At 39.9% G+C, this 22,790-nt stretch overlaps 1 protein-coding gene across 6 annotated transcripts in view; it reads left to right on the top strand.

The window, feature by feature from the left end:
* Positions 1-22,790, top strand: part of GIT1 (GIT ArfGAP 1) — a 225,853-nt gene that overhangs the window by 142,684 nt on the left and 60,379 nt on the right. For all 6 annotated transcript variants that reach the window (XM_089683028.1, XM_089683027.1, XM_089683030.1 and 3 more), the window contains exons 5-8: positions 8,841-8,927; positions 14,002-14,132; positions 15,037-15,131; positions 17,033-17,075. In XM_089683028.1, coding sequence (XP_089539154.1) covers positions 8,841-8,927; positions 14,002-14,132; positions 15,037-15,131; positions 17,033-17,075 — 356 coding nt within the window. The remainder of the gene's footprint in view (positions 1-8,840; positions 8,928-14,001; positions 14,133-15,036; positions 15,132-17,032; positions 17,076-22,790) is intronic.

Genomic DNA, 22,790 nt, shown 5'->3' with positions numbered 1-22,790 from the left:
TCTGTGAATGATCACAAAGGTCACATGATACAAGGCTATTCACAACAGCCTTGTACCATATGTGAAGCTGTGACCAATCACAGCTCACACAGTATTTCTCAATGGCTGCAAGAATGCAGCCAGAGAGAAGGAGAAATGATTAATTTTACACCCATAAAGGCTGTAAAAGCAATCGGTGTAAAAAAATAAAATAAACTATGGTGACACTGTACTGCTAGGGTGACAGTATGTTAAAAAAATTAAAAATGTAAAATTTTTGAAAAATTATAATTTTTGGTTATAAAATAATTTGTGTTATTTATTATTTTTTTTCTAAAAAGATAGACTAATACATTTTGGCCACGATTTATGAAGAAAAATTATTTATTTGCAAAATTTTATAAGAAAAACACTTTTTTTTTTCAAAATGTTTGGACTTTTTCATTTATATAGCAAAAAAAAAAAATCCCAATGGTGAATAAAAACCACCAAAATTAAAGTTTTATCTGTCTCAAAAAAATGCTAAAAAATTCATATGGGTACAGTGTTGCATGACTGCGCAATTGTCATTCAAAGTGTGATAGCACTGAAAGCTGAAAATTGGCCTGGACAGGAAGGGGGTGAAAGTGTTCGGACTTGTTCCAGTTTGTATATGTATGTGAGATATGGACCTTAGATTGTAAGCTCCTCAAGGACAGTAACTGATATGAATATGTAATAAGTAAATCACTATGTAAATTGTTACCGCTATATAAATGCCTATAATCAAAATAAACCCTTCTTTTTCTTGAATAGATTGTTCATTTGGTTTATACTGGCACATACTGAGCTGTAAAACTATACGATGAGCAGCTTTTTAATTTGATACTCAGCCAAGTATTTACTCTTACACTGTGAAATATATGTGCACTAGATATGAGGCGTATGATAGGGCTGGAAATTGCACTGTGTAAGCCTCAATGAATCCCCCAGCTGATGAGCTTACAAGACAATGTGCTAGAGGCGCTGGAGGTCATGCTGTCACTGAGCGCACGTCTCCTGCCCATTTGACAAACCACAGTATCAATATACAGCCTTCTCTTCTTCTCAGGCAGCTGTCTATTACCCTACAGCTCACAGCTTGCGTGCTTTCAGTGACTAACCACCAATTTAGCAGACGGTGCTCTTTTGAAGACTAGCACAGTCCTTTTCTGTCTAGAATGCTCACAGGCAACCTCTGACTTTCCAGAACTTCTGTGTGTTTTGATTCTTGTTTTTTTATTTGAACACCACTTACTGTGTAGAGGCCTACAAACACAGAGTTGTAGAGATGTTCAGCACTTCCTTAATAAAACATTGAAAGGACAATGATGTCATTACTTACCACAGTGTTATCACTAAACCCTGATATGTCTCTTCATATCTACTGAATAAAGAAATTCATTACAAGCGTGCTTATTTATTATTTTTCCATTAAAGCATGTCTATACCCAAGACAAAAACTGAATGCTTTGCAGTTTTATTGTGGCTGTTTTTTTTATTTCATGTTTAATTTCCTTTTATTTTCGTCTAGTGATCCTGCCAAACACTTCCTGTCCTTTGTTGAAAACCAAACTGTATCTAGGAGGAGGTGCATTTTCACCCTAGGAAGGGAGTGTGTTAGGACTATATATAACCTCCCCCTCTCCATGACATAGTGGAAGCAGGGGAGGACTGACCATTTGGAAACTCTGGCACTGTCCGAGGGCCAGGGGTCAGTAGGGGGCCCCATGAGATGCCCCAGGTACCTTTTTCATAGGCTTTTTTGAGTTTGGGCAAGGACACGGGCCCATGATCCCCTATTGCCCAGGGGTACCATGAGTTGTTAGTCCGCCCTTAAGTGGAATGCCTTTTGTAGTCAACTGAAATAGCTGGAAACAGTGTAAACTGATAACTGTCCACAGAAAAGAGCACAGGAAGCTATTGGCTTGTCAAATCAAAAGATTCCTCAAGCAGGTATAACAAAATGTTTTTGGTTGTATTTTTTCCAGACCATAAGGGAGCATACAGGTGAAACTCGAAAAATTAGAATATCGTGTAAAAGTTCATTTATTTCAGTAATGCAACTTAAAAGGTGAAACTAATATATGAGATAGACTCATTACATGCAAAGCAAGATAGTTCAAGCAGTGATTTGTCATAATTGTGATGATTATGGCTTACAGCTCATGAAAACCCCAAATCCACAATCTCAGAAAATTAGAATATTGTGCAAAGGTGCAATATTCTAGGCTCAAAGTGTCCCACTCTAATCAGCTAATTAAGCCATAACACCTGCAAAGGGTTCCTGAGCCTTTAAATGGTCTCTGTATGGTTCAGTAGGAATCGCAATCATGTGAAAGACTGCTGACCTGACAGTTGTGCAGAAAACCATCCTTGACACCCTCCATAAGGAGGGAAAGCCTCAAAAGGTAATTGCAAATGAAGTTGGATGTTCCCAAAGTGCTGTATCAATGCACATTAATAGAAAGTTATGTGGAAGGGTAAAGTGTGGAAGAAAAAGGTGCACAAGCAGCAGGGATGACCGCAACCTGGAGAGGATTGTCAGGAAAAGGCCATTCAAAAGTTTGGGGTCTTTCACAAGGAGTGGACTGAGGCTGGAGCCAGTGCATCAAGAGCCACCACACACAGACGGATCCTGGACATGGGCTTCAAATGTCGTATTCCTCTTGTCAAGCCGCTCTTGAACAACAAACAACGTCAGAAGTGTCTTACCTGGGCTAAAGAAAAACAAAGTCCTCTTTTCTGATGAGAGCAGCTTTTGCATCTCATTTGGAAACCAAGGACCCAGAGTATGGAGGAAGAATGGAGAGGCACACACTGCAAGATGCTTGAAGTCCAGTGTGAAGTTTCTACAGTCTGTGTTGATTTGGGGAGCCATGTCATCTGCTGGTGTTGGTCCACTGTGCTTCATTAAGTCCAGGGTCAACGCAGCCGTCTACCAGGAGATTTTGGAGCACTTCATGCTTCCTTCTGCAGACGAGCTTTATGGGGATGCTGACTTTATTTTTCAGCAGGACTTGGTACCTGCCCACACTGCCAAAAGCACCAAAACCTGGTTCAAGGACCGTGGGATTACTGTGCTTGATTGGCCAGCAAACTTGCCTGACCTGAACTCCATAGAGAATCTATGGGGCATTGCCAAGAGAAAGATGAGACATGAGACCGAACAATGCAGAAGAGCTGAAGGCCGCTATTGAAGCATCCTGGTCTTCCATAACACCTCAGCAGTGCCACAGGCTGATAGCTTCCATGCCATGCCGCATTGAGGCAGTAAAAGGGGCCCAAACCAAGTACTGAGTACATATGCATGCTTCTACTTTTCAGAGGTCCGATATTGTTCTATGTACAATCCTTGTTTTATTGATTGCATGTAATATTCTAATTTTTTGAGATTGTGGATTTGGGGTTTTCATGAGCTGTAAGCCATAATCATCACAATTATGACAAATCACAGCTTGAACTATCTTGCTTTGCATGTAATGAGTATCTCATATATTAGTGTCACCTTTTAAGTTGCATTACTGAAATAAATGAACTTTTGCACGATATTAGAGTTTCGAGTTTCACCTGTATAAGAGAAATTTATTGTTAGAGTTTACATACACTTTAAGGGAAACTTTTTTGGAATAAAGCTGGCCATAGACAGTTTGAATCTCGGCTGGTTCAGCAGGGACCGGCTGAGATTCAAACCATGTACAGTATGAGCAGGCTGAATGTACCCAAGCTGATCAATCAGTTGCCACTAACACTGTAATGCAGTTGTTTCCACCGATAAAATTGTCCTGTATTAATGTACAAATGTAGAGGATATCTGAAAAAATATCAGTACAACTGGGGCATCTTTGCTTTGAATTTCTGGTATAATCACATTTTGTTGCTGGAAATTTGTTATATTATCTTGGACTCTAGGATTCATGTGGCAGAGATGATTATTATGTAAATAAAACCATACTTTTACAATCAATTTGATTCACCTAAATGCATCTGTAGTGAATTGTGCCACTGGACCTCTATCTAAGTGGTGGTGTACTATTATTCATCCGTATTGAAGACTCATGTAATTTGTTTTTGTTACATTTAAATTATTAAAATGAATAAAAAGATATTGTAATCTATTTTACCTGCAGTGTTAATTTTGGCGTCAAATTTCAATTTAGTTTTAGTCATAGTCTTTTGACTAAAATGCCATTTTAGTTTTAGTCATATTTTAGTCACCTGAATTGTTTTTGTTTTATTTTAGACGATGAAATTAACACTGTTTACCTGCAGATTTTTTTGGTTAACCACTTGCCAACCGTGTTATAACCGAATGATGGCTACAGCGCGGTTGTCCAGTCCTGGGAGGGCGTCCTATGACAGTCTCCCAGAACACGTCCTGGGCGATCTCTGTGTCCTAAGGACACAGCTGATCACGTGATGTGGTAAAAGGCCAATCACAGCGGCCTTTTACCACGTGATCAGCTATGCCCAATGACACAGCAGATCACCGGTAAATGCAGTTGCTTGTTATCGGCTGCACTTTCATCGCGCTGTCACAGCGTGAGGAAAGCACTGCCGATAACTGGCAATTGTCAGAGGATGGATCAGCACTGATCATCAGGGCCCTGATGATCAGTGCCCAGCAGTGCTGCTCACCTGTGCCCAGCAGTGCTGGCAGTTAGTGCCCATCATTGTTGCATATCCGTGCCACCTCATCAGTGCTGCCTATCAGTGCCTATCATCGCAACCTCATTAGCGCACATCAGTGAAGGAGAAAAATTACCTGTTTGCAAAATTTTATAATAGAAACAAAGAAAAACATTTTTTTTTCAAATTTCTTTGCTCTTTTTTTTGTTTATAGCACAAAAAAAATCCCCACCCAGCGGTGATTAAATACCACCAAAAGAAAGCTCTATTTGTGTGAAATAAATACTAATTTCATATGGGTACAGTGTTGCATGACTGCACAATTGTCATTCAAATTGCGACAGTGCTGAAAATTGGCCTGGGCAGGAAGGAGGCAGAAGTGCCCGGTAGGCAAGTGGTTAAACTGGAATGTGTACCTTCCTACTTTCTCAGATGGGAAAGAAAAATTAGACATAGCCTTGCAACATCTCTTTGCATCATTTTTACATAAAAAAAGAAAAATTAGTATTTTACGCACAGAAAACCTGTTTTCTGTAATTTGGACATCTGCAGCACACAGTTTTTGTTTTTTGTTTTTTTAAATCCTACTTCTGTGTATTGGAGACAAATCCCATTATGTTACCACAGTTAGAAATAAAGCTTTTCATTGTTTTCTGTGACAATCTTTATTTGTGCTAAAAGGTTCATCATTTAATTGATTTGCTATTTAATGTGAAGTTGCTAAATACTAAGCACCTGCCACCTACAGTCTTTATCTAATACACACATTTTTGGATACAAAGTGGCATTCAGTCATTGACAGATTTCGAATATAACCATTTTGTTAACTTAGATCCATTTTTTTATGTGATTCATATCTTAAGGTGAATCTATGGCAAGCCCTTGCATATCAAAATATTTACATATTCAGAATCATCAGTATGTGACCCTTAAAACAAGCCCTCACCGGCTGTGATAGCTATAGGCATTGTAGAGCAATATATTCTTAAACGCTGAAGCACCGAATTTGTTGACATTATCTCTATCAGCAGCTCAGCTCACCCTGCTCTTTTTCTCTTCCAGAGCACTTGCTCTGTGTTCACATTAGAGATTAAAAGACTGGAGGGCTGCTAAGTCACTTCTGGGAGAGGGAGGTAATTGACAAAGCTGCTGAGAGAACTAATTGAACAACATCAGTGCTTTTGCTGTAAACTAATTGATTCATAGTGCCTGCAGCTACAGTGGTCAATGAGAGCTTGTTAAGAATATATGAGTGATGGGAGGAGGGAATAGGGTTGGTTGAGTTGCCCAGAAAATGAATAGGGCGATTTCAGTGCTTCTGCTCTGAACTCTTTTGATTAGTCCATAACGCCTGCAGCTACAAAGATTAGTGAGAAAAGGTTTTAGGCTCATGGACTGCTTATTAAAAATATGTGAAAGCCTGTGTTATTAATGTTAATAGTCTTGCCACAGGTTCACTTTAAAAACTCAGTTTCACAGCTTGCACTTTCATTTCAGCCGTTTTAACACATCTAATAACATTCAAGTTGTCAAGTACAGTCCCACTGGTTTTCAATAAATGGAAAGAATTAATTCTGTCTCTGGATGACAAGACTGTTTCTGAGAGATAATGACTTCCCTTTTCTTGGGCCCTCTATCCATCAACAGTTCAATGATACTGTGTTATATTATTCATCTAATCTACTCGACTCTTGTCTGACTACATAAAATTGTATGCTATCACATAGATGTATTAGGTGTCCTGTTGAGGAAGCTGATGGTTTGCTCATGAGATAGGTCTGTCCGTAGTTTTAAAGGAGGAATATTGAATTGATGAGTAGGACATTCAATATAGTTCTCCCCCTGGAACCCCATAATTTGTCTGTTTGACCTTCTGAACAAGAACTGGCCCACATACTAGAATATTTCTTTTATCAGTGGAGGAGAATGTAACCTAACAGAAGAGATATCCGCATAGTGGACACAATCTGCTGACTGTTATGTCTTTTGTGCTGATTTTTGTTTTATTTTGACTGCCTCTAGGCTTTAAATATTTTTTCTTCTACAATATATGAAATGGGCAGTGATTTCATGTGTACATATAAACTAGTACACAGAATATTTGATGTATTTAATAGATCCAGTATTATGTATATTGTGATACGGAGTCCATATCCTGTATTTATGTTCTGTACTTACTGAGCTGTGTAATATACTTAAAGCGGAGTTCCACTCACTCTGTCAAAAAATAAGTCCGTAGCTACAAAAACTGTAGCTGCTGACTTTAAAAAAAACAGCCACTTACCTATCCCTCAGTCCCGCGGTGTGTCCTCCGCAGCCCGTTTCAACGGCCGTCCTGTATTCCAGGAGGCAGGCATCTTCTGTGTGGGCACCCGGTTGTGATAGCTTGCGGCTTCACAGCCGGGTACCCACTGCGCATGCGTGAGTAGCGCTGCGCTTCCTGAATGGTCCTGTAGTCTTCTGGGACCTGTCATGTGTCCCAAAAGACTACAGGGAGAGGAGGACACCTTCTATTTCCGATCACCTAGGCGATCGGACCGGAAGTGGGAGCAGGTTCCTGTCAAATTCGGGTACCCGCTCCCCCCCGCCACCCAAAGGTGCCAATCCTTAATGGGGAGCAGGGGAGCAGTCCTTAAAGTGGAACTTCCCCTTTTGGGTGGAGCTCCGCTTTAAAGTTCTGTGTTTCTGTTGCATGTTATTGTTTGGTTTTTTGGTTGTTTTTTTTTTTTTTTTATCGGCAAGGCCACTTTAAAAAAAGAAAAAGAAAAAAGTTGGCTGTAGAAGGCCCAATGAAAGTGATGCCTATTAGATTATCAGACCTTTTCTGAGGTTGATAATAAGCACCTTGAGCAATTGAGTCTGCTTTTTAGTACACAGGGAGATTTTCCAACTTATTTATTTATTTCAGGTACTTGTATAGCACCGTCAATTTACGCAGCGCTTTACATATATATTGTACATTCACATCAGTCCCTAACCCTCAAGGGGTGTACAATCTAAGGTCCCTAGCTTAAAAAAGTAAACCATGGCAGCTAATAAAAACCTTAATGCATACATAAACAATCAGGAACTTGTCTGAGTGGAATATATTTAAATTGACGTGAATGAGGAAGAAAATCTTTCACACAAATCTAATTTCTTTCCAGTTATGCCAAGCAGAAATTCTATCAATCAAAGCTCCTTTAACGGCTTCCCGACCGCCCTATAGCAGAAATACTGCTGCAGGGCGGCACGGGTGCGCAAAATCACGACACAGCCATCCAAAGCAGTGAAGCACACTGACACAGCCCCCTAGTAAAACACTCCCAACACACAGTTAACCCTTTGATCGCCCCTCATGTTAACCCCTTCCTGCTCAGTGCCATTAGTACAGTCAGCGCTTTATTTCTTAGCACTGATCACTGTATTGGTGTCACTGGGGATGTTTGTGACACCAAGTCAGTTCCCCCCCAGTGTCAGAATGTCCACCGCAGCCCTGCTATAAGTCGCTGATCGCCGCCACTGCTAGTTAAAAAAAAAAAAAAAAATTCCATTATCTATACCACCATTTGTAAACGCTATAAATCTCACTTAAACCAATTAATTTACATGTATAGGGATCTTTTTTAGCAAAAACATGTAGTAGAATACATTTTGGCCTAAATTTATGATGGAATTTGATTATTTATTTATTTTTTTTACTTTTCCTGGACATGTTTAATAGCATAAAGTCCAAAATATATTTTTTCTCAAAATTGTCGGTCATTTATTTATTTTTTTAATATCGCAAAAAACGCACAGGCGATCAAATACTACCAAAAGAAAGCTCAATCTGTGGGGGAAAAAAGGGACGGACATTTAATTTGGGTGCAGCGTTGCATGACCGCGCAATCGTCAGTTAAAGTAACGCAGCGCCGTAACGCAAATAATGGCCTGGTCATGAAGGGGACAAGTGGTTAATGCTACAACTTTCTAGACCACAACAAACTGAAAGGTTATATTTGGTGAAAAGTGTCTATTTTTTTAATACAAATGTTAGTACTTATGGTAATGGTTTATATGAAAATGTGTTTCTTTCAGGCACAGGGTTTCTTTATGAACTATAAAGTGTTAGGTGATAAGTTCAGTGCAACGGTGATGTAATGCAGACACAGGATTCCCTGTAGGAGAGATTTATACAGCCAGGCTACCCCTGATCTTGTATCATTGTTGTCTTTCTTTTTTGCTGATTATAGCAACTCCACTCCAGCGTGAGGACGGGGAACCTGGAAACCTGCTTACGCCTGCTGTCTCTCGGGGCACAAGCCAATTTCTTCCACCCGGTAATCACTGCTCTCATATTACTTTGTAATCTCTCTGCTTTTTTTGATGTTCCGAGTCCGATTTACTTGTCTGACCTCTAGTTTGCAGTTAGAGATTGTGAGTATTGCTCATTCTCCGTGACCTGCTGAGTTTAACATTAGACTATGTTTTACAATCCACAGTATAGTTTAATCACCCATTCATGGCCTGGTATTAAATGTGATGTCTTGTGCAAATGACTCATGTAACACTTGTAATAATTAGGCAGCTTAGGTTATTTTTAAGGAAGCAATAACATGCACACATGTTGAAAGTGTTTATTATCACTTGCAGAGATTTTTCATTTTTGTGTATTGGAAGTGTGACACTCGTTTTAATAATGTGTATCTAAATGTAAAAAATAAAAGTGTAATATATTACAGTTTAGCAGTCCTTAGATGTGATGGCTGTATTTGTTTTTTTTTCCAGCTCAGAGTATTTTCAGCAACTACAGAAAATACTAGTCAATCTTCACAGAAATGCAGTGTCTGCATCACTTCCTGTGAGCGTAAAGCGGTAGTAAAGTCCGCTTTGTGATTTTTACCGACAAGTAAGCCTATAATAAAGCTTACCTGTATGTAAAATGAACATTTCCTAAATGTGCGCCGTTTAAGAGAGATTCACTCTTTTGGCAGCTAGTGACGTCACCGGCCCATGTGCTCTGCAGGAACGGCATACCCGTGCCATTCCTTCAGAGGGCTGTCCTGCAGCTGGAGTAATGTCATTGTGGCTCGGCCATTCAAGTTGCTGGAATCCGTGAGCCCGAAAGGGGAAGATGGAAGCCCTGTTAACGATGACAGCACACCGCTGGAGGGCTTCGTTCTAAGGTAGGTATTTCACAATTTGCTAATATGCGATGCGTTCCAGGACATTATGCTATTGCCTTGCAGGGGATTTTTTTTTCCACTGCTGCAGTTTACTACCACTTTAAAGTTTTCAGTTTTTATTAACATGCTGCGTTCCCCAGAGTTGCAGTTGCAAGAAAAAGTATGTGAACCCCTTGGGATTACGTGGAGTTTTGCATGAATTGGGCATAAAATGTGCTCTGAACGTCATCTAAGTCACAACACTAGAAGAACACAGTCTGCTGAACATAATACTACACAAACATTAGATGTTGCCATGGTTTAATTGCACATGTAAACATTCACAGCGCAGGGAGGAAAAAGTATGTGAACCTTTGGACTTAATAACTGGTTGACCCTCCTTTTGGCAGCAATAACCTCAACCAAACGTTTCCTGTAGTTGCAGATCAGACCTGCACAACGATCTGGAGTAATTTTGGACCATTCCTCTTCACAAAACTGTTTCAGTGTAGCAATATTCTTGGGATGTCTGGTGTGAATCGCTCTCTTAAGGTCATGCCACAGCATTTCAATCGGGTTGAGGTCAGGACTCTGACTGGGCCACTCCAGAAGGCGTATTCTGTGCTGTTGCAGCCATTGTTTTGTTGAATTACTTGTATGCTTTGGGTCATTGTCCTGTTGCATCACCCATCCTCTGTGGAGCTTCAGTTGGCGGACAGATGGTCGTACGTTTTTCTGCAAAATGTCTTGATAAACTCTGGAATTCATTTTCCCATCAATGACAACAATCCGTCCAGGCCCTGAGGCAGCAAAGCAGCCCCAAACCATGATGCTCCCTCCGCCATGTTTTACAGTGGAGATGAGGTTTTGATGTTGGTGTGCTGTGCCTTTTTTTCTCCACACATAGTGTTGTGTGTTCTTCCCAAACAACTCAATCTTGGTTTCATCTGTCCACAGTATATTTTGCCAGTAGTGCTGTGGAACATCCAGGTGCTCTTTTGCAAACTTCAAACGTGCTGCAATATTCTTTTTGGACAGCAATGTCTTCCTCCGTGGTGTCCTCCCATGTACTCCATTCTTGTTTAATGTTTTCCTTATTGTAGATGTGTCAACAAAAATGTTAGCATGTGCCAGAGATTTCTGTAGGTCTTTAGCTGACACTCTGGGATTCTTCTTTACCTCATGCAGCATTCTGCGCTGTACTCTTGCAGTCATTTTTACAGGACGACCACGCCTAGGGAGAGTAGCAACAGTGCTAAACATTTGTAGACAGTCTGTCTTACCGTGGATACATGAACATCAAGGCTTTTGGAGATACTTTTGTAACCCTTTCCAGTTTCATGCAAGTCAACAATTCTTGATCATAGGTCTTCTGAGAACTCTTTTCTGTGAGGCATGGTTCACATTAGACAGTGCTTCTTGAAACCAGTAAACCCAAAACAGGTGTGTGTTTTTTTTAAGGGCAGGACAGCTGTCAGCAACACATCCAATATCATCACACTGGTTGGAGTCAAGGTTGGCTCACTCTTGGCTCCAATTAGCTCTGGGAGAAGTCATTAAGCTAGGGCCTCACATACTTTTTCCTCCCTGCACTGTGAATGTTTACATGTTATGTGCAATTAAACCGTGGCAACATCTAATGTTTGTGTAGTATTATGTTCAGAAGACTGTGTTCTTCTATTGTTGTGACTTAGATGATGTTCAGAGCACATTTTATGCCCAATTCATGCAAAACTCCACGTAATCCCAAGGGGTTCACATACTTTTTCTTGCAACTGTATATGTAGTATATTGTTCCATCTTCTTAAGAGCTGTCAAGACTAGCTGTTGAGTTGGACAGGGCACCCCTCCTGCCTTCATGGCCATCCGACCACACAGCTAGCAAGGAGATGGGTGTCTTAACACTTTTTTCTGTACTTACCCTAGAGAAGCATCTCCTAAGGAATGCAGGGGGCTTGCAAGCTAAAGTGTTTCAGGCACTCAAGCAAGTGCTTGTAGATGAAGAGAAGTAGTTTTTGACAAAGCAGCAGTTTCCTTGATAGCTGTGTTGTCAGACAGCCGTGGAGAAAAGAGGGATGCCCTCTTTGACCTCACAGCTTGCCTAAAGCTAGCCATAGATGGCTAATTTTTTTTTGATCAAAAAAACTCATCCACACAAATGAGGTGGATGGAGGAATCTTCCCCCTCTGGGACATTGTACTCTGTGCTATCAGAAAACACCGATCAATGTAGGTACCGGGGCGGACTGACAACTCATGGGGCCCCTGGGCAATAGGGGATCATGGGGCCCCTGTGTCTTTGCCCAAACTCAAAAAAGCCTATGAAAAAGGTACCAGGGGCATCTCATGGGGCCCCCTACTGACCCCGGGCCCTCGGGCAGAGCCCGAGTTTCCAAATGGTCAGTCCGCCCCTGGTAGGTATTGTAGGTGTTCATCTAGAAAAACGTTTTTACTTCCCTGTTCAAGAGAAGATGATCTAACACTTGATTTCTGTCAAACAGGATCAGCTGCGGACTGGAATTTGGCTGGTCCTTGTTGAACCAATCAAATTTTGATCCATAAATGGTCAGCTTTAGAGAGCACATAGGAAGGCAAAGCAAAGCACTACATGTGCAGAATTAATTCATAGTCCCATCAGTCCACCATATAATAGGGATGAACAAAGGCATACATGTTTAAAGTCCAGTCCTGTAGGACAACCATGACTGCTTTTATAAGTACAATAATTAGTGTAGACCTGAATCCACAGTATGTGTTAGTCGCATGATTAGCAGCTGAAAATAAAGAACGTAACCTAAAAAAAAAAAACGAATGCAGTCACTAATTCTAAAGACTGCTGAGATGCAATATATTTTGTTCTTGGGTTTATATACTATTTAAATTTCTGCCAGTACTCGGGGAGAAAGGTCCCAGGCACTATGGCCATTTTGACATTAACACTTCTATTTGTTTGTAATGTTTCATTTCACTGACAGTGATAAGGATTTCCTTTTCTAAGCTCAAAAAATACTTCGATAAATGTACCTGTTTAACTTTTTTTTTTTTGGCAGCTTTGCAGACTTACAGCCTCATTTGTATAATGTCTACAGAAAATGTATTTTTCCGAGGAAGGTCCTATAATTAGCTTATTATAGGTACAAAACTCAGTCAATGTACTGTTATATTTAGAAATTGTTGTAGATGCAGGAAAATGTTTAATGTAAGAATATGTTCTCAGCATATGGCGACAGCAAAAAGCTGTTGCCAATTATTTCAGCAGTGTATTGAGCCATATGTTTGAAAAAAAGAAAACATGAGAAAGTTTGAGTAAACATGATTTGAATTTGCATGCACTGGTAAGGGCAAGTGAAGGGTGTAATACATTGTGGCAGCAAATTTGAAAATTGCCCTTCTTTAGCGCGAACACACTAGACTACTGAAGACCACTTTCCGACTGGTTATTGCCCATCATTGTAAAGCTGGCTATTGGCACTAGCCGAGCAGATCTACCTGCATGACCAGTCTCTAAGCACAGATTGCTCAGGTTTGTTTTTGTTTGGGCACTGGATGAAGAAAGGGCAGAGTAGTGCACAGACAGTCCTGCTACTGGTTTATAGTAAAAGGGGCGTAAGTTAGCGATTGTACAAGGATTTTTTTTTTTTTTTTTTTAAAACATTAACCATTATTTTAATCCCTTCAAAATGGTCACCTAATACAGTTTTGAGGGTGCCTGAAAGTCATTCATTTGACACACATGGTTTGGGAGACTAATGGGTATGGACAGTCCAAGAAAGTAGTAAGGCCACTCCGGGCATCTCACTTAACCTCAATTGCGATCCCAGATAGAGGTGCTCACCTCTGAGATCCTAGCACATAAGACAGGTTGGCTGCACACTCCACTGAATGCACTAATCCTTTACTAAGATCTCAAAACTTCAAGATAAAAGCATACAGCACAAGAGTACAAACAAATGCAGGTAGGAGGGTTGATGCATTTCATGCACAGCAGTGCTTAGTCATAACCTTGAAGTTTTGTGTACGCCTAACCTGTTTTAATGTGTATGGACATTTTTATATTGTTAATGATTCCTAAACAAATGACAGTTGCTACAACTTGAAATGTCTGGTCTGAAATGTATTGGTTACTTGGTGTGTATACATAGTCACATTGCTGCACACAGAAGGGATATATAATCACCGGACTCGTTGTCTGGGTTCCTTAAGAAAGCACTTAACAGTTCCATCTGTAGTAACACTTTCTGTATTTGCAGGAAAAAGGGACCACCCCTCTGCATGTTGCAGCTAAAGCTGGGCAGATCCTACAGGCTGAGCTTCTGGTAGTATATGGAGCTGATCCCGGGGCCCCAGATGTGAATGGTAGAACACCCATTGACTATAGCAGGTATGAAATGGGTCACCTACAAAAGAAAAAGGATACGGGAACTTTTTTGGTCCAGATTCCTTTAACCACTACCAAACAAACTACTGTATACTAAGAAAGCATTCCGAAAAATAGTTGAAATGCAAGTTTTTTTGCCTTCCATTATGGTCTGCTTTGAATGGCTGTACACCTCTGTATTTATGTGGTGTAGCTTACAGTTGAACTCCAAGTAAACATTTTTTTAATGTTTTTTATGTCATGAATAAGTAATGTAACCTCTGTCAGTTTTTTTTTGTTTTTTTTTTTTTATTGCTGTCTGTGTAAAGGGGGGGGAGAGAGTGTCTCCAATAGGAACACAGTCCGCATATAAAACCTGATAGATTTTTCTACCCTTCCCCTCATAGTACTGGATTAAAGTCAAAGCCAAAATGCAGACATGGGATAAGATTTTGTGTATAAAAGCTCCAAAACCTGCAGTTAACCCATTACTAATTTTTTACTCTTCTAGCTTACTTAAAGGTGTTGTTTCTTTGCCTTGATTATTATAGGTAGTGTAGTGTCTGAGCGCGCCTTCCCCCGTAGTGTTGGAGCGCGCCTTCCCCTGTACCGTGTAGTGTCAGAGCTTGCTGACCCTATCCATTTCTTTTGGCCAGTGGGACAGCCTAATGGGTAAAGGCAGTGTGTACATATGGAGGGGATACAGAGTTTCAAACTCCCTGGAAGTGATAAAGCTTTGCTTATCAAAAGGGTCCAGGATTCAGCAGTAGCAGCAGAGTCTTGGCTGCTAAGTTTGAGTCTACAAGTATGAGCAAATGGAATCAAACTTGGTGCATAATGCTTGTTGAGGTTATATAATATTTTTGTCTAAACAGATTAAATGCATGCATACTAAATGACTTTATGCCTATACATTTGCATATTACAGGCAGGCGGGACATCATGATCTAGCAGACAGACTGGTGGAGTGTCAGTATGAGCTGACGGACAGGCTAGCTTTCTACCTCTGTGGGAGAAAACCAGGTAAGTGCATCACACAGCTGGCTAAGGGTGCTGGTGACAAACTGTTACTATTATTATTAGAAAAATTCATTTTGGGCTAGTTCACACCAGATGCAATCCAGTGCAGTTTTTTTCTGCATCAAAAATGCATGCACAGTGTTTCCTATGTATTCCAATGGTCCTAGATCACACCAGGGCAGTCAGTTTCAGGGGCAGAAAAAAAAAGTAGAACGTGCTGCCTTTTTTCTGCACAGAACTGTACCGGAACACAGCAAAACACATAAAAACACACTGGAACTGATTGTGGCCTAAACTGTAAGCAAAAACGCATCTGGAACACATCCGGAGTGTGTTTTTGTGGTGTGAACTGACCCTTTGAGTTAATGAAGAGAAAATGTGTTCATAATTAGATAAGTGAAAAATGTAGGTCTGTAGCAGCAAGAGAAGCTATTCTCAGATGACATCTGTGGGTTATAGAATACTGTCCAGTTGATTTTGAAGCTGGAGCTGTCAGTACTCATGCAAACCCCAAGTTAAAGCATAAATAAACTGTTTAATAGGCTATCTACATTCTTGCCCTCTGCAGCAACTTTGTGAATGAACACTTGAAAACAATGGCAGATTTCTGCATAGCCAAAATAGGTCATAGCGTACGGGCTCAGACCACTTGAAGAGGGACCAATCTGTCCATGTGATGCTGTTGACAGTGACAAATCTCCTTTACAATAAAAGGGCTTCCAGCTCACAAGTGCCATCTAGCCACATTTTCATTCATGGTTCTGCAGTGCTTGTACAATTTCATTGATGGCATAGTGTACTGTTTACTCCGCAGGTCCATACACTTAGAACCTAGTTATCATTCTCCCTGTGTATTTTATATGTTCATTGTATCTGTATGGTTCTGACCTTGTCTCTGCAAACCTGCTTCTTGTGTCAGTGTGGTTGTCATTTGGTCTGTTATCGTATTTCCAATTCTCATGGTACTGTAAACATAGACCTAAGTGTCGACCTGATGATTTGAACTGTATATATTATGCTATATTGGTGCTATACTAAGTCTAGCCATAAAATAGCTGTAAAACCTCACCTTGCTGAGCAATCAATCTGCAAAACAACCATCACATAAATGTATAACTATACATATTTGTGCAGCAAGTGGGCACCCTTGAGGGTGGATGGAATTTGATAGAGGGGGCACAGTTAGACTTGGGGGGGCAGAAAGTATCAGTCAAACGCTACTCAACAAAAATGTTTAGAAATTCCATACCCTGGCACTCTAGTACTCTATTTGTGCTTTGAAATTGGACACATTTATTGAGGCTTGCCTTTGAGGACAGTCGCATGCAGATTAAATGGATGTTATGCTCAGTGGTAAATACTAGCACTGGGCATCCACTGATGGTAGTGAGTGTTATGAGAGAAGCATGGACCATTGCTGAACTCTTCTGACAATGCTAGTCTTCTGCCTGACCTCCTTGCTTCAATAATTTGAGACATGGACCTGAGCAAGTATGCAGATTTGGCTTTCTTACTTTTGTGATCTACCTACCTGCCCCAAGCAGGAGAATGGTAATTGAAGCCCTTTCATAAAGAGATCTGCAATGGCTTTCTTCATTTTGTGATGGCTGCAATTCATTGCAATAAATCTGAGAAAAGCATTTTTGGATTACTCATGTCAACTTCTAACAACCAAATCTTTTATTTTTACAATCAGTTAATCTCTCACAGTTATTACCTTTTCTTCCACTAGCCCCTCCATTAGATTGTAAGCTCCCAGTAGCAGGGCCCTCCTTGACCTTCTTGTATTGAATTTTATTGTTGCTGTATTGTCTCCCTTTATATTATAAAGTGCTGCACAAACTGTTGGCATCATATAAATCCTGTATAATGATAACCATTCTCTTTTTATCTCTTTATTTTAGACCATAAAAATGGACATTATATAATTCCTCAGATGGCTGACAGGTGATTTAATCTGTACTGCTCTTTTCTTTGATATCCGTTTCTTAAAGGGGTTCTTCACTTTAGATGAAAAGCAGGTTTTTGACACACACCACTTTATGTAGCAACATGAGAGGTGTTTCCAAACAGCAGAAACCTGGAGTCTCAGGTCATGCTTTGGAAACTGTCATATTATAGCTTTCCAGGTATAACATTTTTTGACCCACCTTGGATTTTCATTGGACCAATGACTGACTAAAATTAAGAACCCCTTCAATGATAATATGTGTTTACAGTCATATGATTGCTTTGTCTTTTCCTCCAGTATTCTTTCCTCATGCTGGGCATTCAGATTTATGATGTCAATTATTGTTTGCCTAACATGATAGTTTGGAAAAACTGACACTTTTTTTTTACGTATTTGACCTCAACATTACTGACACCTTGGAGCAGAGGCAGGTCACTGTGGTAAAACTACAAATTCCATAATGCTCCTCATTCTGGGAATATTGGCTGTGACTGTCATGTTCTTACAATGTCTCATGGGACTTGATATGTCACAACTGGCAGTTGCTTACCCCTGTCTTTAAAGGCACATTCAAAATCCAGTTTTTTTTTTTTTTCTTCATATCTAAACCTAAAAATGTAATATATTGAAACATAACAGTCCTTAGATGTTTTGGCGGCCTTAGTTTTCATTTTTCAGGCTAAGATCATTTACGTCAATTACAGCAAAAAAGTGTTCTTGCCAGAACTACAGTGTCCTTGTCACTTCATGTATTTTAAAAAGAAGCACAAACATCCTTGTCTATCTTGTGTAAACTACTAGATCCATCAATCCACCATGCAATAGGAATGAACAAAGGCAGATATGTTTGAAGTCCAGTCTATGCAACAACCATGGCTCCCTATATAGATACAGTGGAGAAATGAGTGTAGACTCGAAGGCACAGGAAGTATGTTTGCAGGATCAACAGGCAAAAATAAAGGGAAAATGCCTGAACATAAAACTAATTCAGCCAACTTATCCAAGGACTGGTAAGTTGCAATACAGGTGTTACCTCAGTTTACGAATTGAATGCGTTCTCCGGGACGTTTTGTATTGCAAAAAATTCATAAACTGAATCGCGGTTTCCCATAGGAATGCATTGAAAACCAATTAATCAGTTCCGGAGGACAGAAAAAAGTATAAAAAAAAGTTGCTGTCACTATAGGTCAGTGCCTGTTTATAACTGTAATTACCAGCTTTTTTTTTCTTCACTATAGCTCAGAGAATCAGCTGTCACTTTCCCCCCAGCTAAAAGAAAGAAAGTTTCCTTTTAGTTTATTTGCTGGAGTTAAAAGAGAAAGTTTCCTTTTAGTTTGTTTCTCGAGATAAAAGAAACAAAGTATCCTTTTAGCTCAGTGGAAAGTGATAGCTAATTCTGTGAGCTATAGTGAAGAAATAAAAAAAAGCCGGCAATTGCATTTAAAAATCGGCAACGACATACACTTCGTATTGTGAAAAAAAATTAGTAAACCGAGGCATAATTGTCAATGGATTTTCATTTGTAAGCCGAAAATTTTGTTAACCTAGGTGTTTGTAAACCGAGGTACACCTGTATATTACATTTTGGGTTTGCTCTTTACATTGAGGTGAAATCAGGCTGCTGGTCCGGTTGACTATTGCAGATGCCAGCTGTAATTGTTTATTTTTTTCCTCCATTTTTATTTGCTTCAGTTAAGTTTAGATTTGTACTTGTACAGAAGATGTTGGAGCCATATCTCATCCTATATATTTCTGCCTGAAATATTTTTGGTCCTTGCTGTGCTGGTGTTGATTTCTCTCTACTTTCCTGTGAAGGGTGATGAATCTTCTTGATTTATGCTGTGACCAGGAAGTGACAGTCATATCTGCATCCTGTTTTTGCTCCACACTTGGACTGTCAGTGCACACCATGTGGGGATTTCTAGCTGGGTAAATTTAGCCAAGCTATACAAAGATCTGCATTACTTCAGTGATATGTAACAGATACGCTAAAGAAAACCGTGACAGATATACAGTTTCTTCTTCTAAGAAACAGTACAAGATTCTAAAGCAAAATTCTATGCAGCATGAATATGATTTTTAAGCCCCTCTTTTAAGAGGGCTTCCTATCCACATCCAAGAGATTCACACAACACGTTGTCAATCAAGCTTGCTGTATTACTCAGGGGGACACTTCCAGCTGAGGGAGAAACTGCTGTCCAGCTTGCTATTTAGCAAGAGTGGGGATACGGATTATTACACATGTCCATTAGTAACTGTTAAAAGCTGAACTCCAGGCAGGGAACAAACACTATACAATGAAAAACAATGGCTTACATCTGCCCGGTAAGTTCTTTTTGTTATAATGAGCAACTTTAGCAGCAGTCTTGCACTTCAAATATGTCCCTTGTCCAGTCTGCACAGGGCCTTTTTTTTTTTTTTGCGCAGGATCAGCTGCCGCTGTTCTTCCACTGGGAAGCAGACATCAGTCATGTTTCCTCCTTTTAGTTCCATGGGTGCTGGGCATATTTACATCAAGCCACTTTTATTGGGCTGGGTATGATCGGCAGAGCATTTTGGATCCTCTTCCAGACATCCGGCAACACAAAGAATCTCGACAATGATGTTGCAAACTAGCAGGGCATTTAGTTTGAGTGCTTTGCTGTTGCAAGTAGGATTTGGCATCTTTGGTAACTACTATACAGAAGTAGAGGCAGTACAGGCACACTTTAACCAGTTTATTGTGAGGTCTTCAATGGCCCAGTGCTACTAAGGGGCAGTTATTATTACAGGGCATTTATATAACACTGCAGTTCTTTATATACTTTATAGTCACATCAGTCCATGCCTGTACACACACACATACTAGGGCAAATTGTAAGCTGGCCATACACCTGTAGAATTTTGTTGGAAAATGTAAATAATTTGTTAGTAAATGTAAACTTCACTTATGCCCTTATGGTCTGGCAAATATACAATTGAAAGGTTTTTATTTATTTACTGTATCTGTTGTGCTGTACTTATTACATTTTACCCCACTACCTCTGAGGACTATAAAATATTTTCTCCCCTTTTTATGGACATGAGGAGAGGGGGTGGTGTCCTGTTATCTGGTGACAGTGTTGCTCCTCCATAGATACAGCATGGTGAGTGACCGTTAGTGCAGTTGTGCATGGTAGCCAGCAGCTGTGCATGGTAGTCAATCGGCTTCTAACGTCAGCTTGTTCAGTTAGCTTTGACAATAAAACCTGGAAGCTGATTGGTTTCTATGCAGAGCTGCTCCAGATTTTTCCACTCTCCTTTTTTAGTAAGTAACCCCCACAGTGTGTTACTAGCAGGCTCACCAGATGAAAATAAAGGGAAAGAATCTTGAAATAGAAAACACAATGCAACCACTACCACTAAGGACTGGTAAACATCAATATATTATATTTTGTTTGTTTTTTAGATGCTCTTTATTAAAATTAAAGTGAAGCTAGTGTCACCCATAACAGCAAACATTTTTCTAGCATGCAGTGAAATAGCTAAATGTCAGCTGACGTTTAGAACTAAACAGAACCCCTGTTCCATTGGTGATATTTCTGGGCCTGTGAAATGAGAGTAAATGACCATATTATTTATGTCCCGGAGTAGGACTTGCAGCATGCAGTTAAACTACTTCATTCACCTTGTCCAAGCATACAGTTTTATTGCTGTACCTTTTGTGTGTCTTTTGCAGAAGTGACAGCTCATTGATTTAGCAGGACAGCATCTATTATACTATTGTGACTATTGCTGAGCAAGATCTCCCCCTTGTGGTAGAACCTGGAAATTGCAGTCCATTTAAAAATATTGTATGTTTTTCTTTTACATTGGTCATACTATTGGAACAGAAGGCTAACATATGAGTTGCTGAAAGAGTGGTAGTTTTAGATTAGTTAATACCTTCTTTCTTTTTGGATCTGGGTTTGTTTATTAAATTACATTTGTTTATATCCTAAATAATATGTCAACCTTAGTTTTCTTTTAAGTTAGTTGACTTTCAGCAATTTTGTAGCCCTGCCACTGTTTCCTAATGCTGCTTTTAAAATGAAAACTCCAATAAATATTTGTGTTCTTTTCATAGAACCAGATGTGAAATAGTTAGTAGGGTTCTTTAGTCCGCTAAAACTTATGTCCAGGAAAAATTAAAAAAAAAATAAAAATAAATTGTACATATCTGCAAAACATGCACATTTACCCATGTTATATCACTTTAAACTGCTGCAAGTGTAAACAAATTTCTACTGATGTGCCATAAATATAGCGTGCTCATACCTTCCTCTTTGACCTGACAACACAGTGTATTTTTGGCTCTGAAATCTAAATAAATCGAAAGAAATTCCTAATTCACTTCTGATGTATTGCAGAGACCACAGACCTCTCCTCCCCCTCCCTTCCATAACCCCTTAAGCTGGCCATTTATGGAAGTTTGTCTGGTTCAGCAGGGACTGTGCATGGCTGTTCTTGCTTGACAAAAGTCAATCTAATGATCGAATTCTGGTGAATGAGCTTGTTAGAAATGTTTTCTCCATCAGCGGCTGCAGCCAATGATTAGTGTATTCTGACAAGGCAGAGTCCCCGCTATCAAAATACAATGTCTCCATGTGATTCCTCTATCTACCTCGATTGTATGAATGGAGTAATCAGTTTTTCTTTTTTTTTTTTTTTCTTCAATGAACTCACTGTCCGAACAAAAAAAAAGATCCTTATGCGGCCAGCTTTATTGTGCACAGGTAGAGAGCAAAGAAAGTTATGAGCTCGCAGGATTTCTGGCAAAAAATGTTTTTTTGCATTTTTAAAACCAATATAGCAAAAAAACAACAAAAAAACCTTTCAGTTGTTTAGCAGATTTTAAGGGCGCAAATAAGAGAAGTTCAAGTTAGGGTTTTATACACTTAATAATCCACAATACACCTGTTCTGCTATCTGCAAAAACTGCATAAGCTCTAGTGTTATGAGGTACAGTGGGTGGATTTGCGTAATTGGCCTTGAGTCACATCCATGGGATGATGTCAGACCCCAAGCAGAGTTACTTCGGCCTGGCACAGAATTCTGATAGGACTGTATGCTGGGATGTGCATTTGTGGCTTGGTGTACACTTGCACAAAAAAGTGCTGACAGGTCAGGTAGAAGAATCTATGATGGAAAAGAATTACATAGTCTCTTCAGTCATAAAACTTCTTTTAAGAAAACACATTTTCTTTCACTTTTTGAGATCAGTTTGAACACCTGACCATTGCCATTGAGATAACATGCTTTATAAACTCAGAGCCAAGTGTAAGCAACCATGAAGTGAGGGCTACTGAGGGGATTTAGAACTTCCAAACCTTGAGAGTTCAGGGTTATGGTTTTCAATGGAAAGTTGTTTGAATTTCCTTTTTGTCCACAGCTATTTTAGGCCCCTTTCACACGAACGTTCCAATCGGTCTACCTGTCTCGGACCAGATCAGAACCTCCATTTTGCTCTATAGAGCAACTGGTGTAAACTGTAACAAAATCTGACTTGATTCATAAAAAACAAACGGATAGGGATTCCCCTTCTATCCAGCAGATTAGATCAGATGGCAGTCGGTAGTAAACGGACATGTCATCTGCCTGCTTAGCAGGGATCAGTGGACAGATCCCCTGCTGAGCAAGTGGATCACAGGCAGAGTCCACCCCGTGTGAAAGGGATCTTAGCTGAGTGATCTGGCACTGCAGGTAAAATCACA

The sequence above is a fragment of the Staurois parvus genome, unplaced genomic scaffold, assembly GCF_062004578.1.
Source record: "Staurois parvus isolate SC_StPar_1 unplaced genomic scaffold, SC_StPar_1.0 ptg000299l, whole genome shotgun sequence".
NCBI classification, from domain to species: domain Eukaryota; kingdom Metazoa; phylum Chordata; class Amphibia; order Anura; family Ranidae; genus Staurois; species Staurois parvus.
Note: the sequence above shows the minus strand (reverse complement) of the source record. Positions and strands in the feature narration are given on the sequence as shown.